At 43.4% G+C, this 22,204-nt stretch overlaps 1 protein-coding gene across 5 annotated transcripts in view; it reads left to right on the forward strand.

Moving 5' to 3' along the window:
* Nucleotides 1-22,204, forward strand: part of Vldlr (very low density lipoprotein receptor) — a 37,023-nt gene that overhangs the window by 5,833 nt on the left and 8,986 nt on the right. For 3 of the 5 annotated variants that reach the window (XM_021654831.2, XM_021654832.2, XM_021654833.2), the window contains 13 exons: nt 7,753-7,872; nt 12,326-12,448; nt 13,770-13,892; nt 15,536-15,907; nt 15,996-16,118; nt 16,208-16,330; nt 16,935-17,054; nt 17,148-17,273; nt 17,718-17,889; nt 18,489-18,707; nt 20,134-20,252; nt 20,806-20,945; nt 21,185-21,326. In XM_021654831.2, the coding sequence (XP_021510506.1) occupies nt 7,753-7,872; nt 12,326-12,448; nt 13,770-13,892; nt 15,536-15,907; nt 15,996-16,118; nt 16,208-16,330; nt 16,935-17,054; nt 17,148-17,273; nt 17,718-17,889; nt 18,489-18,707; nt 20,134-20,252; nt 20,806-20,945; nt 21,185-21,326 (2,022 nt within the window). The remainder of the gene's footprint in view (nt 1-7,752; nt 7,873-12,325; nt 12,449-13,769; nt 13,893-15,535; nt 15,908-15,995; nt 16,119-16,207; nt 16,331-16,934; nt 17,055-17,147; nt 17,274-17,717; nt 17,890-18,488; nt 18,708-20,133; nt 20,253-20,805; nt 20,946-21,184; nt 21,327-22,204) is intronic. The other 2 variants (XM_021654834.2, XM_021654835.2) reach the window with 1 other exon arrangement.

Here is a 22,204-nt window from a genome sequence, read left to right on the forward strand (position 1 = left end):
GAAAGTACTCTCCCGGGCATGGGAAGTGGGTACCTTTATAACTTTATCTCTCAGAGGATCCTACCAGGCAAGACTTCATTTAGCAGGTCCCACTTCATTTCAAGTTCAGAAAAGCTGAGAAAAATATTTTGACAAAAGTCTGTAAGGCAGAATGGATTTACAGGCCAATTCGTTAACCAACTAATGCATTCAGGACTATTGACGAGCACTTAGCAAACCTTTGGATGCTAGGCGATAAATCCACAGGGAACTGGCTTTGGGATGGGTATGAAAACTTTTGGGAAATAAGCCAGAATCCCACCTGGCTCTAGGGACAAAAATATGAAGGCCGAAGGCCTCCATGGAGTGAAGTGGTGCTATCTGATCCTGCCCCTGGTGGGGAAGGGAATAGGAATCGGATGGACAAATAGAAACAAAACGTTAGTGAGGGCGACGTAAGGCAGGAGAAATAAGGGAAATCCCTTAGAGTTGTTAGCTCAGCTGCGGTAGCCAGAGCAGATGGTGGGTGGTGACTGAGAGGAAGAAGTCAGGGGAAGCTGGTAGGGAACTGAGACTCAATCCTGGAGTCAGTGGGAAGCCAGGAAATGATCCTGTCCTAGGCCCTTCTGGAGAGTCTAAGTGGCTTAAATCACTGTCTTAATTTGGATAGAGACTGCGACAGCCTGGAGGCAAAGGGAAGGGTGGCTTAAATTTAGATCAAGTGAGAGATGAAGGGTTAGACATGGCCAGGATTTGATGGCCCGAAGTCAGAGGAGAAGAGTCTGGGCTTCCTCTGGGCTACTGGTTCAGAGTAAGTGGTGAGCCGAGTAGAGATGAGACACAGAAGAGAAGAGGGTAGGTTTGGGAACAAACTGCTTTACTGTGCATATCTGCTAAGGCATTCAGACGAATGCTACCTATACGATGTGCTCAAAAGCTGTACTCAGGTTGTCAGCAACATGTCTGCTGTAAAACACTTTCCTTTATCTCCTGTCTCTACCCAGCGACAGACATGAGGGCTTATGGGAATTAACAGTATATTCAGTGTGCAATTTCAAGCTTGAAAACAAAGCTTCTTCCATGATCGTTGCCTCTATCTCGGTCTCCATGCTGGTGCCGCTTGGACTGTTCTCCATCCCCAGGCAGATAAGGTAGAGAGCCTTTACAATGACTCAGCCAATGTGCCCTAATCAAGAAGATCAAGAGACTTAGTCCTTCTAGAAAGAGCTGCTAGTGGAATTCTAGCAGCTTATTTAAAGGGCCAGGATGGGGATAGGAAATAGCCCTACCTCAACCATAAAGCTATACTGTAGAATGTCTTCTTGAGAAACTGTTTCATTCTTGATGGATTTCAGTAGACAGTACTAGCCAAATTCTAAGCAAATAGGATGTTCTAGAATGTAGTCCTGAGTTGGTTACTGTCATCTGTGTGCTTGACAGCGTGGGATATAGAACCAGAGCACTTGGGTTCAACTCTTAGATAAGCCCAGGATAGTCTTTGGTAAGTCACTGTATTTTTTTTTCTTTTCCTAAACTGTAAAGAGGGAAAGAGGAAAGATCACATAGAGCTAATGAGGTAAGAGATGAGAAGTCTTGGCCAACAATAAAGTGTTCGATTATACCTATGATTCTAAGATGACCCCAATCAGGTGTAAATGGATCAGCTTGTGATAACCAAACTGTACAGTTTACTATTCGGATCTCAGGACCTTTTTCTGGGCACCTTGCTGCAGCGGAAAAACTTTTTTTTGCTGACTCAGAAGTCTGTTTGTCCTAAAAGGAGTTTTAGCCTATGAATAGAAGGATTGGCATTAAATTAGTAAGCAGTAGAGATGAGGCAGACTAAAAATAAATGCCCTTGGTGGCCCTAGAAGTACCAAAAGAAATGGACTGAAGAAATACCAGCAGATGATAGCACCTTTAGGTGTCGGCATGGGAAGGGAGTGCTGGGCCTGGCAGAGGGTGGCAACACCAGACCCACCCCTCCCGATTTAAGTACCCGCTGGGCCTGATACTATGAACATCTTCTCAATATTCTAGGCATTCAGGCCAGAGGACTCTTGCCAAAGTCACTCAAAGCCTACAGGGAAATCTGTGGCCCATCCTGAAAGCCAGCTAGGCTATTCACTGTAAGGCCCAGGCAGCGCTTTACTGAAGCTCAGATGCTGATTTTCCATGTTAACCCTCGATGAACCAATTAGACAGTGGCAATCTGTGCATTCAAATCCCCACACCTCCTGAGGCCAGTGAACTGCTGACTGTGTGTGGCAGTGGGTGTGTTAACTATTTAGATGAGCAATGCTCCTGGGTCATGGATACTATGTTCTGAAGTCTCGTGACATCTGTAAGTGACAACAAAGGCAGAATGTTCTTCAACATTTTGGAGAATGTTATCTATTACTAACTTTAATAGTCACATACATGGGTAGGTACAAGTGACCCCAAATCTTCTGGCCCAAAAGGACAAAGGTATTCCTGCTCAATAGTCGAGCTAGAAGGAAACTTAGTTTAATCTCTTCGTGGAAGAGGAGCCTTTTCATGTTCCTCAACTAACACTAAGAGAATATTTCTCTTTGCAATGGAGGCAGAACTCCAGGCTCCCTGCCTCCTACTCTATCCCACCCCCAATCCCTTTAGCCCTGAGCTATTTTCTTAGAACCCTGCAGTTTTAAGGAACCCACTGAAAACTATATTTACTCCGGCTTCCCACCTTCGGAGCAGACAGATCCAGGGGTATAGAGTCCCTAACATTCCCACTCTCAACGTTCTTTATGGTGTACCGTGGCTTAGCTCAGCTTAATTAAAGAAACTTGGTTGTGGATGACTTCATGCCAGTCTGTTTCCTCGGTGAACTGTACTAGTGAACTTGAGATTTAACTTTCACGTTCATGGTTGAAGGTAAAACTACAGGTCTACAATCCCATAATGCCCAAAGGGTTGAGAATCAAAAGTTTAATTCATCAATTCATCAATTAATCAAAAGCTTTCAGTTCTGGACCACCAAGCAGAAATGGTGTCAATGGAACACCCATATGGAAAGGTAGGATCATTTTGGAACCTGCAGAGAAAACCTTAGTGTTCCAGGCTGGTGGCTGAGGTCTCTGTGTTCAATTGAGTGGCTGAGTTCTTCCAGAAGTGCATAGAACAGAGACCTCAACAGAACAGGGAGCAACCCTAAAGTGCTGAGGGAGCTAGAAATCGGAGAGGCATGGTCATAAGGCTTAGGGTCTTTGTTTGCTTCTCTTTAGAGGACCCTTTAGCAATGCATCTGGCTTACCAGCACCTTTTCTCAATCATCTTTTAGACAAGCAGGAATGTTTTGGTACTTACTGTCTTCCTCATGTAATAAAGTATCATGTGTATCATGGTGACATGTAACTTTCTGATAAGCAAGCAGAAGCCTGGGTGACATGGACACGTGTAAGACAAGAAAATTAGATTAGCTGGGCATGGTGGCACACTCCTGTAATTGCAGAAGCACTCGAAGAGGCAGAGACAGGCAGATTTCTGTGAGTTCAAGGCCAGCCTGGTCTACAAAGTGAGCCCAAGACAGCCAAGGCTACACAGAGAAACCCTGTCTTTAAAAACCAAAAACCAACGAAACCAAAAAAGTAGAAGTTGCTTTAGATATTAGAATGAGCAGATGAAAATTCTTATGTCTATTATAACCCTGTTTTGGGCCAAATCTACAGGGATTTTAACATATTACTGTTGAAAGCTTGTATATTACATCTAAATCCAGAGACCAGAATGACCATGAACTATGTATTAGCCTTATCATATTATATCCTGGGCTTTTAGCTCCAAGAAAGCTAGAGTATCTACAAGATCCATCACACAAGCCTCATTTTTTAGGAACTTCTCTCGCACAGGCCTAATCCTGGGAAAACAAAACAACAACAACAACAACAAAATAACACAACAAAAACCAACTTCCAAGACTGATGGCATGGTTATCATTCTCACTCTACAGATTTCAATGTTTTGGGTTTTTTGTTTTGTTTTGTTTTTTTTTTTTTTTTTGGCTCATTTTGACTTGTCCTTCATAATGAAAGTCCTTCAAATGTCAGTTTCTTTAGCCCTTACTGCAATGAACTATCCTTTCTAAGTGTGTTTTATTCTATATGCTCTGAGTGTAAACTCCTTTTTCTAATAAAGTCCTCAAAGTAGATTCCTTCTCTTCCCATAGTCCATCAAACTGAAAGGATATAGAACCAGCAAATGGCTCCTGGAACATGTATCTCCAGCTTTGAGAAGATGGGGAACATCCTGCGAGCACAGTGGCAATGGGGCAGTGTGGGCGGGGGTGGGGTGGGGAGAGGCAGCCAGATACCTCACACTTAGCTTATTGGTTTTAAAGACAAACAAGCGATGTTCACCTCTTGTTTCCTTTGTAACTCCCTAGCATTTTTATTCTATAAAACATTTGTAGAATGAATAAACATTATGAAATGTTGGTAAGAAATATCAAGTTATATTGCTTCGTAGCCAAGTTCTAGCTGCTAAAAGTTTAAGAGCAGAAAGGTCCGTATATCTTTAAAAGCAATATACACAGTACCTGAAGGTAGTCACACCCATGTGGTAAGCTTGACTTGGGCCAAATTTTAATCTCTTTGGGAATTAGCTACAAAACTCAGAATTCTCCCCGACGGCAGGGCGTAGTTGACACTAGAGAGACCAACTAGAGCATTGTGTGTTTCACACAAGAGTTCCAGTCTGTGCTTGCCTCTGCCCTGTCTGTTCCTATGCCAGCATGCCCCAGCTGCAAGTGAAGAGAGGTGGCAGGAAATCGGAAGGCTTTCTGCTTGGAAACACCCTCCCCCAGCAAATCTGCATGCACCCCAGGACTCACGCTGGGTTTTGTAAGTCAATGCAGTGTGTTTAGGAGAGGGCTGTAAGGGACAAGAGCTGCTCCTTTTATATTGCAGAGCAATCTGGTCCTGAAGAAGGATAGACACACTATGAAGAAAGCACTGAACATTAGCTGTCCTGGTCATGGAGCACCTCCGTGAAGTCTTAGTTTACCACTCTGTAAGCGACAGGTCCCTCATGAGCCAAAGCAACTGAGCTGGGAGAAGCGGAATTTGGGTGTAGGGCTTTAACTTGCTCTCCTTTTCTCTCTCCACTGAGTTAGAAATGGCACCCTGTTGCCTCCTAACCATGCTTTCTTGATGCTTTCGACTTGTTAGGGGAGCTGGTGTTTAAACACGTGTTTTCCAAAGGAGGCCTCAGTTCTTAAGACAGGGGACCATTATCAACCCTTTATTTCTGCTCACTGCCTCCAGAAGTAGTTTTCTCTTTGCTTGTGATAGCAGCAGCACTCTTGAATAAAGCTGTGGGTGTGGCCAGGAAATGCTATTAAAGGGATTATGGTTGTCTGCATGTTGCTGGCCACACACAAACACACTATGCAAAGAAGAGTCCAGAGGCCCCTTGCATCTCTGACCTAACTAGGTTCATTATTCTAGGTCTGATTCCATTGGCCCAAGATTGCTCTTCCAGTCACTCTCCAATTTTTTAGACATAAAAAGGATTTTTATTACCTTATTTATTTCTTATGCTATTATGTGTATACACGGGTGCCGTAGCATACACAAGAGGTCAGAGGACAACTTACAGGAATCAGATCGTTCTTTCTACACTGTAAGTCCCAGGAATAAAACTTATGCCTCAATCTTGGTAGCAAGTGCCATTGCCTGCTGAGTCATCTCATCTCTGGATCCTGGAAGAAAATGATCTCCGTGTTCTTTTAGAGATACAGCCATGCATCACACACTGATAGAGATTAAGTCCCAACAAGTACAGTGTTGAACAATTCATTGCTCCTTTGCTTAAACACACAGCGATGGTTGTATTATTTACTGTCCTATTTCTGTGATGAGATACCATGAGCAACGCAACTTATAAAAGAAAGTACTTCATTGGGGTCTCGCTTATAGTTTCAGAAGGTTAGTCTAGGACCATCATGATGGGGAACATGGCATCCGATAGACAGGCATGACACTGGAACAATAGCTGAAAACTTACAACTTGATTCATCCAGAGAGAGAAAAACAGACAGACAGACAGACACACACACACACACACATAGACAAAGACAGACACAGACACAGAAACACAAAGACCCAGACACACACAGAGAGAGAGACAGAGACACAAAGACCCAGAGAGAAAGAGAGAGAGAGAGAGAGACTGGGCTTGGTGTGGGCTTTTGGAACTTCCTAATCATTCCATCAAGTGGAGGCCAAACATTAAAATGTGTGAGCCTATGGGGACCGTTCTCATTCAACCCACAATGGTTTGACTTCATACCTATGGTCAAGCCTATTGAGTCTAGGCTACCTGTATACAACATGGTACTTGCACTAAATCTTGTAGGCAGTTATAACACAATGGCACGTTTGTGTGTGTGTATCCAAATATATCTAAACATGTAAAGGAACAGAAAAATACACCTGTAAAAGATTAAAATGGTACCTCTGTACAGGATGCGTAGCATGGATGGACTTGCAGGATTGGAAGTTGTGCTCTGGGCAAGGCTGTGAGTGAAAAGTCAAGGCCAAGGACATTGTTGTCACTTCAAAAATATGCTTGGTGGACCCTCAACTTAGAAAAAGTTTCTAAACATATTTCTGTTTTTAATAATGAAGTATCCTTATTTTTGTTTTTAAACATTAAAAATTATATGCTTATTCCGTGGGTAGGGAGCACACATGCCATTGCACCAGTGTGAAGGTTGGAAGACAAATTTCAGGAGTCATTTCATTCTACCATAGGTTCCAGGGCTTGAACCCAGGTGATCAGGCTAGGCAGCAAGTGCTTTTAGCCAATGAGCCGTCTCACTGGCCCACTTTTTTAGAATTTTAAACTCTGATATCATCTTAAAACACATGCTGCACAGTTACACAAAAATATTTTCTTTATATGTTTATTCTATAAGCTTTTCTGTACTTATCTTCTTGTGTCTTGACCTTTTTCTAGGGGCTAGCACAAGCACATCCACCTTCTTACAGGCCTTTAGAGGGTCAGGCCCATCATTATCTTGCCTTGTGTCCATGAGCTATCCTTTGCAGCACTAAGGCCTTTTAAATTTTCTCCCAGAGGAGAGTACTGGAGCTCTCTCTGGGGCGGGTCCTTCCTTCACGCTTTTTGGAAATATGCCCGGGGTGGTCTGCATGCTTTGTTTCTTCTTCTCAATCAGACAATTCTCTATGGACTCCCCTTCCTGTCGATGAAGCCATTTTAGTGCTGGGTGTCCATGTTTTCCAATGCATTCCCGAGCTGCTTAAAGTCTGCAATCTTCTCCTAACCCTTCAATTTTCTCAGAAGTGGTTCTTTTTCGTCTGAAGATTTTTTTTTTCCTTCTGGTTCTTCAGCTGAGTATTCTCTAGATGCTGGGAATTATTTTGCTCTCTTACAATTTTACAGTCACCACTGGAGATGGTGACATAAAACATCACTGGCCAGCGTGTGACTGGATTTCTCAAAAGCTCTATAACTATTTTCTGCTTTCTGGATTCTACTAGTTGGAACCTGGGATCACAGCTGTGCCTCTCTGGGAGAAAAGCTGGAACTCTCGTGTTCTGTTTTAGCTTGTTGCCCAGTGAAAGACTGTGCTACTGGTGCCCACTGTCCCCAAACCCATCCAAGGCTGGACCCTAGAATGTTACAGCTTGCTGAATCTGCAGCTGTCCTATCCAGGGAAATTGGGGAACTTGTATCTCTGACTCACCTTCAATGCATGCATTGTTCAATGTTCCTTTCTCATCCTAGGGAAAAAAGGCAAATGTGACAGCTCCCAATTCCAGTGCACAAATGGCCGCTGCATTACTCTGCTGTGGAAATGTGACGGAGATGAAGACTGTGCTGATGGCAGTGATGAAAAGAACTGTGGTAAGTGAAGACTTTGGCAGTCTCGCTTGTCACAAAGCTTTACTTCTTGATTGGGCTTATGCACTTGATTCAAATGTGCAGGTATTCTGTTAGTTCCTACAAATGTATTGAAATTCTACAAATAAAAAGTATCGCTTTGAATCAGAGTCCAATTAATCTATACTGATCTAGAGGACTATAATTGAATATTTGACGTGAAGTAATCAACTTGAATATGGAATGTTGGCCACCAAGTGGGATTTCTTCCAAGTGAGAAGACCTGATTTATCTTATGTCAGACAGGCATGTGCTATAGGAAACAGAGAAAGAAAAGAGAAGACCTAGAAGCAGACGGAAGATTGCTTGAAAGTGACTTTATACAAACACGGCAATGTGCAGAGATGTCTTAGTGGTTACGATTGTATGTGGCTTTTCCAGAGGACCTGAGTTCTGTTCTTACTGCCCGTGTTGGGCATCTCACTAATTCTCTATAACTCCAGCTCTAGGGGATCTGACGCTCTTATGTGATACTCATGGATATTCCCTGGGTATGGGCCCATGTACAGGTGCACATGGTATACAAATATATAGACATGCACATGTACACAAAAATAAAATAATCTTTAAAGTCCCAAGTGGCTCTGATCCAAGAAGACAGCAAGCTACGGATACTATGAAATCCCTTAACATGTCTGAGATTAACTCACTGGTGTAAAAATAACAAGCCAGCACATGTCAAAGATCAGAAAAGGAGTCTTTCTGTTTCTCTGCTCACAATATTTTCTTCTTTGAAAGCATTAGGCAGGGTAGAAAATATTCTTTCCCCAAACGGATACGAACATAACATCATACCATTGATCAGCCTCTATCATAAGGTCATTGTGAGAAATGCCTGTGTGTAGGCCCCATGACCTATGTCACAAAGAATAGCTGAGAACTTCATGCCAAGATCACACAGACCTGGAATTCTTGCTGAAGTTTAGTTTTTTTAATCCCTTTGTTCTGTATTCTAAAATCCCTGAGCAATGTTGAGTGAGATCAGTGTGACCATTGTCATTTGCCTTTTGAAAGATGGTACCTACAGTGCTGCTTATAGAGACACATGCATACCCCAGCACTCAGGAACAGAAGAAAAATAAAGGCCATGTCAGATTTTATTGACTGGCATGAACTTTTTTTTTATTACAATTTATTCATTGTATATCCTGGTTGTAGCCCCCCTCCCTTAACTCCTCCCAATCCTACCCTTCCTCCCTCTTCCTCCCCCATTCCCTTACCCTAGTCCACTGAAAGGGGGAGTTCCCCTCCCCTGCCATCTGCCTCTAGCTTATCAAGTCTCATGAGGACTGCCTGGCATGTTCTTTATGCCTTTGCCTGCTTCTTTGTTTATCATCATTAAAATGCCACAAACATAATCCTAGCCAGCCATACCCCAGTGCCAGCTCTGAAAGTCCATTCTGTAAAAACTTACCCCCAATCTCATGACCAAGAATGGTTCTCCTGTGCTATCCTTTTCCTTTGTGTGCTTTTAGTATAAAGATTTCAGTCTGCTCCAGGAGACATTGAGTTCCCTACTGTTTCTAGGTTGTTTAGAGAATATGGTTCTCTCAATCTGTATCTCACTAAGAGGACCTCCTTTCAACTGTTCTTTGGTTGAAAAGAACAAGTCTACCAAAAAGTAAAAAATAAAAAAAATCATGTATCAGGCAAAAGCCTTACTTTGCTTATTTTTATACTTCCTGTTATAGAAGGTTTTATCATCTAACTCAGCAGAAACACCTGGGTCATCATAGGAGCAATAACCAGACCAAGTCCTTTCTGCATAAATACTCTCTACCAGCCACAAGGTAGAAAGATTTGGGTGAGGAAGGGGGGTAGATGAACAGCACAGTGAGTCAAGATCACTTGAGGAATGATAAATTAAACATACCGCTAGGCAGATTTGATGCTAGCTCCCATCCATGGAGGTAAACAGGGAAAGCGTAAGCATCACCAAAAGCAGCCTTAAACGTGGGCTTGAAGTGGAAAAACTATTTACTTAAAACTGCCGAAACCTCCTTCCGACTTCCCTGCCTAACTTCTGACCCACACTGGTTGTCATTTTCAGGAGCACTCACTTTTGAGAGTGACATCTAGTGTAATCAATCAGTTTGAGTGTGGATTCCATATGCCACTTGCTTCTGTGGGTTCCCAGAAATGGCTTTCCTTCCCTATAAAACACTGTCTGTCTGCATGTCAGTGTTGATTCAAGTATCTTTTCTTTGCCCTTACAGTATATGCTCAAGATTGAGAAAAATGAACTCTGTGAAGACATGTCCTTATGTATCTTTGCTCTAACTCTTTGTTGCATAGTTGATCTTACATATCACCATGGCATTTTCTACCTTGCAAAATCATCTGCTTTCTTCATGGCCATTACCCTGTTCTCTCTTTTGCAATTTACAGCGGTGATCCACAGATTGAATTAACGCAACAAGCTCTTTAGCCTGGCCTCTGTTTCCATATGGGCCCTGGAGAACATGTATAGCCTTGTATAGTATTTTCTGTGTTAACACCGTAGTATAGTGATCTAGAAACAGGGGTGAATTTATGAGCTGGCATGGCTTTCCATGGTTCCTTAGCTATGTAGTTCGAGGCTATGAATAAGCCCTTAGAGATCATCATAATTCATTAGCCCATGCTGACTGTTTCAAAGTAACTGTCTCCCAAGTTTATAGGCTGAACCAGAGTGACCTAAGAGTAGGCCCTAGCTCCTGAGGCCTCTACCTAGCTTAAAGCACTTGCGCCAAATAATCTCTGTTAAAGTCGCAGTGCATTGTAGGCTCTGGATGATTTACAAATACAGAACACTGATTCTGAGTGGTAGTTTGAAAATGGATGTTTGAGTAGAAAGTATAGACACATAGGCATGGAAGAATCTAGTGTAATCTAGTCACAGGGTGTTGGTGTCTTACCTGGCTACTTTGGCAAGGTTCTTTCCGATTCTCAAACTCCTTCATGGGTATGGTGACCAAACCCCCTGCTCTGCTTGTCTTTACTCTCCTGGTCTAATGAACGATGAAAAGCTGTAGTGTAACTCTACATAGTAGAGTTGATATTTTGCCTTTTGGCTATTTGGTAGGAGCTGTGAATTATGGAACTTAGCACCAGCAGCTTCAGTGATTTTCATTTGGTTGATATTAAACCAAACTTTGGCTAAAATCTCTTTGAATTCCAAGTTCTACCGCTTGTTATAAGTGTTATAATTGGCTTTGAGTTTGTCTAGGGGGCGAGCTCCTCTGCCCCGGAAGGCTGGTAGGAATGGCAATATTCAGTTCTGGAGCATACCTCTACATACCTTTACTCTGAATGCATGCATTGTGATATATGCCCCTGAAACAATCTTGGGTTACACTGCTGTGGCAAAAATACCATAGGCAGGATGGCGTAAATGATGAAAGTTTGATTTGAGAATTTTGAGTGCTAGAAAGTCCCCCAAGAAGTGGCAGCACTTTTACCAGAGTGGGTTTGATAAAAGCCCTCTTTCTGAATTGCAGATGGTTGCTTTTTTCCTATGTCCTTCCATGATAGGAGTGAGCAAGTAAACAAGCACCCGTGATTCTAATGAGGGCAGCCATCCCACCTGCAAAGACTCCATCCTCATGATATAATCACATCCCTCAGGTCCTCCCTCCTAGTACAGCACAACAGGGATTCCAGGATATGAAGTATATGAAGACACACCATTCTTTCCATAGCAAACAGTTACCCTAAGGACCAGTCATAGGATGGAGCGTTTGGTTATTAAAAATATTTTCTATGGTTATTAAAAATATCTCCTCTGGGGCTCATGCTGAAGTTTGATTTTTAATAAACAATTTTAAAAGAATGGTGTGAGAGGTGTTAGGGCATTTAAGAAGTGACTAGATCAGTGAGGAGGAATAAATTCTCCCTGGACCAGATTAATTACTGAAAGAGTGGGCAAGACAGCAAGGCATGAGATCATCCCCCAGAGCTGAGCAGTCACTAGTGCATGCTCTTAAGAGTCCCAGTTTCTAGAACCTTGAGCTGAAATAAGTTCCTTTCCTTTACAAAATGTCCACTATAAAGTGTTCCGTTATAGGGACAGAAATGGTCTTAGGGAAAAACATCTCAGAGTGCGTGAATGAGTTGAAAGAAATCCATGGCGATAGCGTTGTAAACAGACTAGTTCATTTTAAGATGCCCCTGGATCATAAGACAATGGACAGCCTTTGTCTTCCCTTGACTCTTTTGGCCTTCAAGTCTCTCCAATAAATAACTCCCTCTCCTGAGACCTATGAGGAAAAGATGAGCTTTCTAAAGACTCCCTAGATATCAACAGTTTGAATATCAGTCAATCGATTCAGAATTACTTTTAAAGGAAAACATACCTAAATCTAGTTTTTACCTAATGCGAAAAGTGGGGTCTGGGATAACTGACTCTAATTCTAACTCTGGCACTAAACTCTTGTAGTGAAGAAGACCTGTGCTGAATCTGACTTTGTGTGCAAAAACGGCCAGTGTGTTCCTAACCGATGGCAGTGTGATGGGGATCCCGACTGTGAAGATGGTTCTGATGAAAGCCCAGAACAGTGCCGTGAGTGTGCCTTGAATTGCTTTGGACTTGACCTCTTCCGTGCTGTTCTGTCTCTGTTCTAAGTGAAGCTTTTATCGATTGCTTGGCATTCATTTTTCTTTGCCTGCCTTAAACTTGAGGCCAACTGACTTGAAGGTCATTCAAGCTATTAACAGTTATTCCATCTTCTTTAAAGACTGCTTTCCCTAGTCTAACAAGACTGACATTCTCTTGGGTAGCTTCCTCATTTGAATACTCACGACTGAAGCCAGCAGATTCAATTAAGAACTCCTTGACTAGGTGCATAGATTTCAAACGTTTGACAATAACTGAATAGATGATCCCCTGATCCTGGAGGTGAAGTCAAGATGTGAAGGATTCCTAAGAGTTGCGCATAAGTTTTGAAATGCCCAGATTTTCATATTATTAAAACAACAAGATGATTAGTAATTGGATAATTTGGGAATTTTAACAAACCTGCAGGGCCCATAAAGTCTGTTGCTGGATAAGAAAAGCTTTAAAAAGGTACAAATATATCTCTCTTCCCATAGGATGACATGCAGGCAAAAGTCTCAAAACCATAGAGAAAGATGAGTTGGAATCAAATAAACAGAGATTATTTGCATGCTAAGATGAAAAGTCTGAGGATTCTTTGCAGGAGAGGCCTGCTGATACAGAAGAAATAGGATTGGCATGAAACAAATTTAGGTTTAGGACATGATTATGAAAATAACTAAGGCTGGACTTTTATTTTCTAGCAAAGAAGCGCTAGCGACAATTTTGTCAGTGAGTTAGAAACCCGAGGGTCCTAGACAAGGTCTACACAGATTCAGCTCCATGTTTTAGTAGCTAATGATGTGGTAAAAATCAAGGATCAGGATATATTCTTGCTTTGCATATATAAGGAAAGCTGTGAAAGGAGGCCTAGGAAAAAACTGTCCCCTGGAAGACTTCAGAGGTATTAGCCCGTCTGACCTTTAAGGGAGTAGGATTAGGTGACAATATCTGGTGTGCCCACTGATGTCTAAACATAAGTAATGGAGTAGGAGCAGGCCAACAAATCAACTTAACTGTGCCAAGTAAAACAAAAGCCAGAGCTGAGCATGCGGCAGAACCTTGAAGGAGTGACCTGGTCAGGGTTCTCAGGTACGCTGCCAGGTGGCCTTGCTTGGCGGAGCTTCTAAGGACGGAGCTGGCGAAGGATCTGCCTGGCTTCCACCACTCAGTGTGCCCTGTGTACCTGACCACTGAGTTCCAGGTGTTGCACTTCCAGGCAGCACGGGAGCAGCAGCTTTGCACTGACCAGTTTGGAGGCTCTTTTGAGACTGTATGTCATCAACAGATATGAGAACATGCCGCATAAATGAAATCAGCTGTGGCGCCCGTTCCACTCAGTGTATCCCAGTGTCCTGGCGATGCGATGGTGAAAATGATTGTGACAATGGAGAAGATGAAGAAAACTGTGGTAAGAAGGCCAGTGTGCAGTGGCATACCCCAACGACCCTTTTCCTAAAGAAAGGTGAACAAGGGATGCTAACTTAAGCCCGAAGACACCGTGCCACTGACTCACTTTTCAGTGGCTTCGCTGTCTGCTCAATATTTGTCCTTCCTAACCACCATAAGACTATGAAAGTCCTTTTTCCTGGCAATTGGCCATTGCCTGGCATGTCTTCCAGGCACACAGAAGCAAGCAGAGAAATCATCTTGGTGCTTACATTCAGCATAGTGCATTTAACATAGCTTAGTGAGGTAGCAGCAATGTGGGCTTTTGTCTTTTATGACAGGAACTCATGGGCCTTCCTTACATTGGCTCAATAAGAGTAGAAGGTGACAGGGCCAGAAGACACAACCATAGGTTTAGTTAGATTAGCTTCTTGGAATAAGGTACTTGAGTATGAGACAAACATTTCCGCCAACTAGAATCCGTGGCTAAGGCAGCATAGAAGCCTGATCTAGCACGTTGCCAGCAAACAGTCTACCCAAGCTTCGTGTCCTGTTATAATACTGTCTCTGAATGCTAGCACTGTTTCCTATTCTTTCATGCTTCTATTCTTGGAAAGTCTATAATGAGGTGTTCCATGTTAAAGGTGAGGTCCTGGGAAAAAATCTGCAGGTTAGAACAAACATTGCTCTCAGTTTTCCTTCAAGCTACTACCCCTTGATGGCGCTTCTAGAACCTGAGCTGATGAGCCTAATGTCAGGCTGCAGTAGTATCCGAGGGAGTCCAGAGTCCTCGCAGGTCAAACACTAGTTGTACAGATCACTTCGTGAGGACAACACCACTGCACCTAGTCCAATGAGTTTCATGTTCAGTCATAGAATTGAGCTTCATACATTGTCATGGCGAGCCCTGGAGCTGCCAAACATTTCCCTCGCAAATCTACACTTTGCTTCCCAAGAGAGTCGTGGTCTCCTGTCCAATTACCAACAAATTGTGACCTTGGTATGTTTGGCAGGAATTTAACCAAAATCCCAACTGGCTGCTATGACTACCTTGTCATCAATAGCACGCAGGGTTGCTAGGCTGTGATTCTGGCCCTAGCAGTGACTTTAAAAAAAAAAAAAAAACTGAAAATTATTAAGATGGTATTCCTAATGCTTATTTAAAAGACCCAAAAGAAAGAAACCGTGTAGAGTGTTCTTTGGTTTGTTTCCTTTTGGATAGTGCCTTAATACCCATTATACATTGCCCATAAAGCTGATGCATTTCCTCAGCTAGTGATGTGCTGTGGGCTGACATGCAATAGGTTGGTCTAGACATAACTCTGCCTTCCAAAATGAAATACCCAATACCAGCTTAAGCTATTGGACACTGTCCCTTTAAGCGTCAGTTGTGGGTCTCATCTCAAATTAGTTTCTAGCCTCCTACTGTTTTCTTGGTCATTTATTTCTGCTCTTATACATGGTATGGCTGCATCTTTTATACTGTGAAACTGTTTTGTCATGTTCCAGATGCTTGTTCTCAGTATCACAGCGCTATAGCTTTTTAAATTAGAAAGCTAAAGTTAATCATCAAAGATCAGTGTGCTTTGATTTGGCGACGAGAAGCTTCTGTTAAAAACCAACGAAGGCTGATGCACCTTCCATGGGGCGTCTTCCCTCTAACAGGCAACATCACATGCAGTGCCGATGAGTTCACCTGCTCCAGTGGCCGCTGTGTCTCCAGGAACTTCGTGTGCAACGGCCAGGACGACTGTGACGACGGCACTGACGAGCTGGACTGCGCGCCCCCGACCTGCGGCGCCCACGAGTTCCAGTGCAGCACATCCTCCTGCATCCCGCTCAGCTGGGTGTGCGATGACGATGCGGACTGCTCGGACCAGTCGGATGAGTCTCTGGAGCAGTGCGGCCGGCAGCCAGTGATCCACACCAGATGCCCCGCCAGTGAGATCCAGTGCGGCTCTGGCGAGTGCATTCACAAGAAATGGCGCTGCGACGGCGATCCGGACTGCAGGGACGGCAGCGACGAGCTCAGCTGCCGTAAGTAGCTTTCCGGTTCTCCTCCACGCGCCGGCAGGCAGCCACGCGGCTGACCCTCATTCCGCCGTGTGGTTACCTCCTTCCGCAGCCTCTCGAACCTGCAGACCTGACCAGTTCGAATGTGAAGATGGCAGCTGCATCCACGGCAGCAGGCAGTGCAACGGCATCCGAGACTGTGTTGACGGCTCTGACGAAGTCAACTGCAAAAACGGTGAGGGGGCTCTCAAGGGCGTTCTGTCAGGCCATTGGCCACTCCAGTCAGACCAACGGGGGGACTTCTCTCCTGTGTTTGGTTTACAGTCAATCAGTGCCTGGGTCCTGGAAAGTTCAAGTGCAGGAGTGGGGAATGCATAGACATCACCAAAGTATGCGACCAGGAGCAGGACTGCAGAGACTGGAGTGATGAGCCCCTGAAAGAATGCCGTAAGTGAGGGGGCTTGCTTGAGGCCACAGCTAAGAGGTTGCGTTCAGCCCGTCGGAGCTGATGCTATTTGGACCTCGTTTAGTGCCCTGTTGAACTCAGGATGAACTAAAATCTAATGGTTAAGCTTGAAGATAAAGCATTACGAAGTGGAACTTCAGCCATTGACAAGCTAACTCAGAGTTTAGGAACTCCTTCAGATAGATAAAAAACAATCGCAAAACTTGACTCAGTCATGCATAACTAACTGATAGCTTCCCATCTAGCCTGAAATGTATAGCTTCAATAATCATAATAATCATCAAATCTTAGAAAAGGCATCGCCGATAGTCCGAGCTTAAATGTGGATAAGACAACTCAATGAAGAATAAGCTGTCATGCTAATTTGGACTCTGGGTTACAAAAGAGAAAACAAAATGAGCACATGAAGTTGGGAGGGAGACGCTTGCAAAGCTTCTTCAGAGGGTTGGGTCGGTAGGGGGTGGTGGATAGAATCAAAATACATTGTATCCATACATGGAAGTCTCAAAGAATAAATTAAAATATTAAAAGCAAAACAAAACAAAACAAAAGCTGTGGGTTGACTTTGCTACCCTTTAATTCCAGATATCAACGAATGCTTGGTCAATAATGGTGGCTGTTCCCATATCTGCAAAGACCTAGTTATAGGCTATGAATGTGACTGTGCAGCTGGGTTTGAACTGATAGATAGGAAAACCTGCGGAGGTGAGTTGAAGCGAAGAGCCTGGCTCTTAGAGGACAGGGGGAGGGGGAACAAGCCTCTAGGGACAGCAAGACTAATTCTAATTTCCCTCCTAGATATTGATGAATGCCAAAACCCAGGGATCTGCAGTCAGATTTGTATCAACTTAAAAGGCGGTTACAAGTGTGAATGTAGTCGTGGCTATCAAATGGATCTTGCCACGGGCGTGTGCAAGGCAGTAGGTAAATGGACTTGGGCTGGTGTTGCTCTGGTACCTTTATGAACCAGTGATTCTGAAAGGTACAACCGGTGGCTGCAGCAGCCAACCTACACATAGCCACACCCCAGAGCAATGCTCCAAAACACCTAGTGGAGCAGGATAGTTTAGATCATCTTCCCACCCATCTGCCTTGGTGCCCCTTTTGCATAGGATGCTATGAATAGTCATCATGTTGGCCTCCAAACAGCACAATTCAAACAAGTACCTGCGATTGTATGCTGCGATCCCAAGACTGCCTCACTAAATAGCGTGGAAGTACTTCCAGATCCTGGGCGGTTGGGACCCCAGGCTGGGTAGTACTGAGATGTTTACCACTATCTTTATAAGTGTTCCTCCGTGGGGAGCAGGTAACTTGGCAGATCCTGCCTGACAGCAAAACTAAAGCAACCTCGTGTCTGTCTTACAGGCAAGGAGCCGAGCCTGATCTTCACTAATCGAAGAGACATCAGGAAGATTGGACTAGAGAGGAAGGAATACATCCAACTTGTAGAACAACTAAGAAACACGGTGGCTCTGGATGCTGACATCGCAGCTCAGAAGCTGTTCTGGGCTGATCTAAGCCAAAGGGCCATCTTCAGGTAACTTTTCAGCAGCAGCATTCCTGACATCTGGGTGGAGAAGTCATTGTCATTGGGCCTGTGGGAAGGGTTGGGGTAAGGGTTGGTTCTCTCTTTGTCTCTAGCTCCAGTCGACCACCTACTTAGCTGGGGGTGTTGAATCCAACACTGGTTTTTTGGCTATTAAATTGCCGTTACTTAGGAATGGACCATTGTTCATGACGTAAAAGATGGCTATGCCTGCAGAAGACATCTGAATTCCTCATATTTCCTCCCCTTTTATAGTTGTGAACTATCTTCTTGTACTACAAATAGCAATGATGATAGCAGTTCTTTCTCAGCAGAAACTGTAGACCTGGGATGATGGCTGCTTAGTCAAATGCTTCTCCTCCTGTTTTGTTGAGCTTGCATCTAGAATTCCTATCCACAACTAGATAAGCTACAGTATTACTAGCTTTCCATCCCCAAGCAGCATGGCTAAATAGTTTCAGTGGGGAGCAATGGAGTTCCCAGGGACCTTTCTGAGTAAAGTCTTTGAACATATTTCATAAGCAGAAAGTCCATTCTCCAGGGTCCAATGGTGACAACTTTTCAATTTCTTGTGACCTATTCTGTTTCAGTGCCTCAATTGATGACAAGGTTGGTAGACATTTTAAAATGATCGACAATGTCTATAATCCTGCAGCCATTGCTGTTGATTGGGTGTACAAGACCATCTACTGGACTGATGCGGCTTCTAAGACTATTTCAGTAGCTACCCTAGATGGAGCCAAGAGGAAATTCCTGTTTAACTCTGACTTGCGAGAGCCTGCCTCCATAGCTGTGGACCCTTTGTCTGGGTTCGTATTCTGTGTTTACCTTCACTTAGCCACGTAGGTCAGGAGCTGTTCTCATAAGGTGTTCATGACCTTTGCTCATAAAGATCTCACTTATTGGAAGAGTGCCCAGGAACAGAGTTACCTGGTTCAAGACACCAATGATAGTGTTCCTTGCCTAGCCCCTCCCACTCCCCCCTCTACCCCTCCAGCCAATTCTCCCTCTTCTTTCATCTCATGTCTCTCCTCTCACTCTCTCCTTTTTCTTCTCCTTCTCTCTCCCTCTCTCCTCTCTCTCCCTTCTTCTCTTCTTCCCTCTTTCTCTCTTTCACACACACTCATGCAATTTATGTATCTTTACAAAATCTGGTATCTACAAGTAGGAGAAAAGATGTGATACTTGTTGTTGGCGTTTTCTGTACTTAATACAGAAAACCTCCAGTTGCCTCCATTTTTCTGAAAAATAAAATAATTTCTTTCTTCTCTATGGCTAAATAAAATTCCATGTGGACATGATAAATTTGAATGAAAATATCTTCTTGAAACCAATCACAATACACAATTGATACATGTGCTAAATAGTAAACTAATAAAAAATGTTGTGAGTAACAAACTATGAGCAGCCCTGGGACAGCCCTTATGTGTGATGGGCTCTTCCAATCTTGCTCCTTCTTTTCCAGCTGCTTTAGATTTGTGCATTATATACACCGAAAGTATGTTTGAATCCATTGTCTACCCAGCTTCTGTACAAATAATCTTGTGTGTGTGTGTGTGTGTGTGTGTGTGTGTGTGTGTGTGAACACTTTGCTGGGTTAGTTAGCTCTGTGTGGTCAAATCTAGGACTTGCAGGAAATACTGGGATTTGCATAGCCCTGTTCCCTCAAGGTTTCTATCTAAAAATGCAAATTGTGAAAGTACAATTGAAAGGAATAGACCTTTGTCAAAATGTTTCACAAATGCAGGCAGCTTAGAAAGTTGACTGTAATCATCACATTTGGCCCCTATGAAATGTCATTAGAACACAATCTTCAAGCTGCTCCTGCAGAGCTTACAGAAAATGCCCCTTTTGTGACTCTGAAAGAATGTGCCTTTTAAAAGGAAATGGAGAGACTTGGGACTTTGGGCTGATACGTACATATCAGATCAACACAGACTAACATGGCTATAACTTGGAAATTATATTATTGTGTCCGATAGTCCTGAGGAGTGGACACAGAGCCTCATACATGGTAGGCCAAATGCTCTACCACTGAGCTGTGCCTCCAACCCTTGTGAATTCCAACTGTTAAGTTTAATTTACTCAAAGCATAATTAGAGCCTTAAGCATCAGCATTCATCTCAAGAGCCTCAAGCTCGAGAGTGTTCTGCTCATTCTTTAAGCTTTTGTTTTAAGTTGCAGCTTTATTTCTTCTAAGCCATTAAGGCATGTTTCTGATTTAACTTTTCCCAGCTTCGTTTACTGGTCAGATTGGGGTGAGCCAGCTAAAATAGAAAAAGCAGGAATGAACGGATTTGATAGGCGTCCACTGGTGACGGAGGACATCCAATGGCCTAATGGAATTACACTTGGTATGTATGTCCTGCTCCCTCACTCAGTAGTCAACTGTCTTCACAGTGTTTAAATGTTTGCCCCTTATAAATTTGAGGTGATTCTTCTAGTTCCACCAATAGCAGCAACTTTGGGAGAGACTGGCTGGGGAAACATGGCAGACTTAACAAACTGGGTGCCAGCAATTTCTGATTGGACTAAAATGCAATGGACACTCAGTGACTCTTGAATCTTTGGGGTTCTCATGTGGAACACTGCAGGCATGGGTGTCTTTGCCTTTCCTGTGTGGTAACTTATAACAGTTTCCTTCTGAATTATCTGAGAAGAGATGGAAAATACAAGCCTTCTCTTTTCTTTCTTTTTTTTTTTCCTTTAAACACTTTTTATAATGTAACATACCTTGATAGTCTTAGCAATCCCATCCCCCCCTAGGGAATGCAGATAGACACATGTGGCTTCACCAGTATCATGTGACCCCATTAAGAACCATAAAACAGAATAGATACTTTGGGTATTTTAAATAGAAGCCGGAGCAGCAACCACTCACATAATGTCAATTATTTTCCTGCCTAGACCTTGTCAAAAGCCGTCTCTACTGGCTGGATTCCAAACTGCACATGCTGTCTAGTGTGGACCTGAATGGTCAAGATCGCAGGATAGTGCTCAAGTCTCTGGAGTTCCTAGCGCACCCTCTTGCACTCACAATATTTGAGGTAAGATGTGTACCTCACATCTAAGAAGAAGCTTTTGGAACAGGTGTGTGGGAAGGGGAAGGAGCCATAGACACCAGAACAACTTTCACCTAAGGCCTGGTATACATTAGACACTAAGTCTTCAAGAGAACTTCAAGAAACTTGTCATTTGCTTCTCTTTCCCTAATCATGAAAAGCTTAGATCTTGATTGGTGTCAATCTTGGGTATATGCATGCTAATTGTAGGGGTTCTGTTTTAGGATCGTGTCTACTGGATAGATGGAGAAAATGAAGCGGTGTATGGTGCCAATAAATTCACTGGGTCAGAGCTGGCTACGCTAGTCAACAACCTCAATGATGCTCAAGACATCATTGTCTACCATGAACTCATCCAGCCATCAGGTAGCATGGAGAAGCCCATGACAATGCTAAAGGAATAGTGTGATCCACAACCTATCATCTACTGGCTCCTTAGCAGCGCACCTTCCTATAAAATGGAGCCTTTGTCCATCTTGAACCCCAGGCCAAACTCTACCCCTGATGCCTGATAGTGCATCCCAGCCATCTTAAAGAAATGGCCTGAGAGTCAGCTCCTAGCTCCCTCCCACCCTCCGGCAGAGCTTTCATCTCTATATCTCCTGGGTCTTCCTTGCTAAGCCTGTTGTACCAGCTTCCATGGTAGCCTTCAGGCCACAGATACACCTTATGATTAGTTTTCTAGGTTTGCTGTAGCAAAATACTGCAAACTGGGTGCCTTAAACAACAGAAATTTACTGTCTCACAATTCTGGAAACTAAAAAGTCCAAAGTCAAGGTGTTGGTAAGTTGGTTCCTTCTGGGAACTTGAGGGAAGACTCTCTCCCACATTTCTCTTCTGCGCTTGCAGATGGCCATGTCTATTCACTTCTTTTTTTTTTTTTTTTTTTTTGAAACATGCATGCATCCATATTTCATCTTCTGAAAAGGACACTGGATGCTGGAAACCTACCCTAATGACCTCATCTTAACTTGATTGCCTCTGTCAATATATTATCTACAAATAAGGTCATATTCTAAGATACTGGCAGTTGAGACTTCACTGTGTGAATTTTATGAATGGACACAATCTGTAACACTGATGCAAATTATCAACTGAATCTAGTCATGTTATCTCCCACCCAGAACACCAGCTCATCTATCTAATGAGACCCTCATACCTCCCTGGGGCTGAGTTCCTTCTACTTTGTAGGAATAAGTTGATATAAAGCCAGGCAAATTGACTTGTCTCCTTCTGGGTCTTCA

The sequence above is a fragment of the Meriones unguiculatus genome, chromosome 1, assembly GCF_030254825.1.
Source record: "Meriones unguiculatus strain TT.TT164.6M chromosome 1, Bangor_MerUng_6.1, whole genome shotgun sequence".
In the NCBI taxonomy this organism is placed as follows: domain Eukaryota; kingdom Metazoa; phylum Chordata; class Mammalia; order Rodentia; family Muridae; genus Meriones; species Meriones unguiculatus.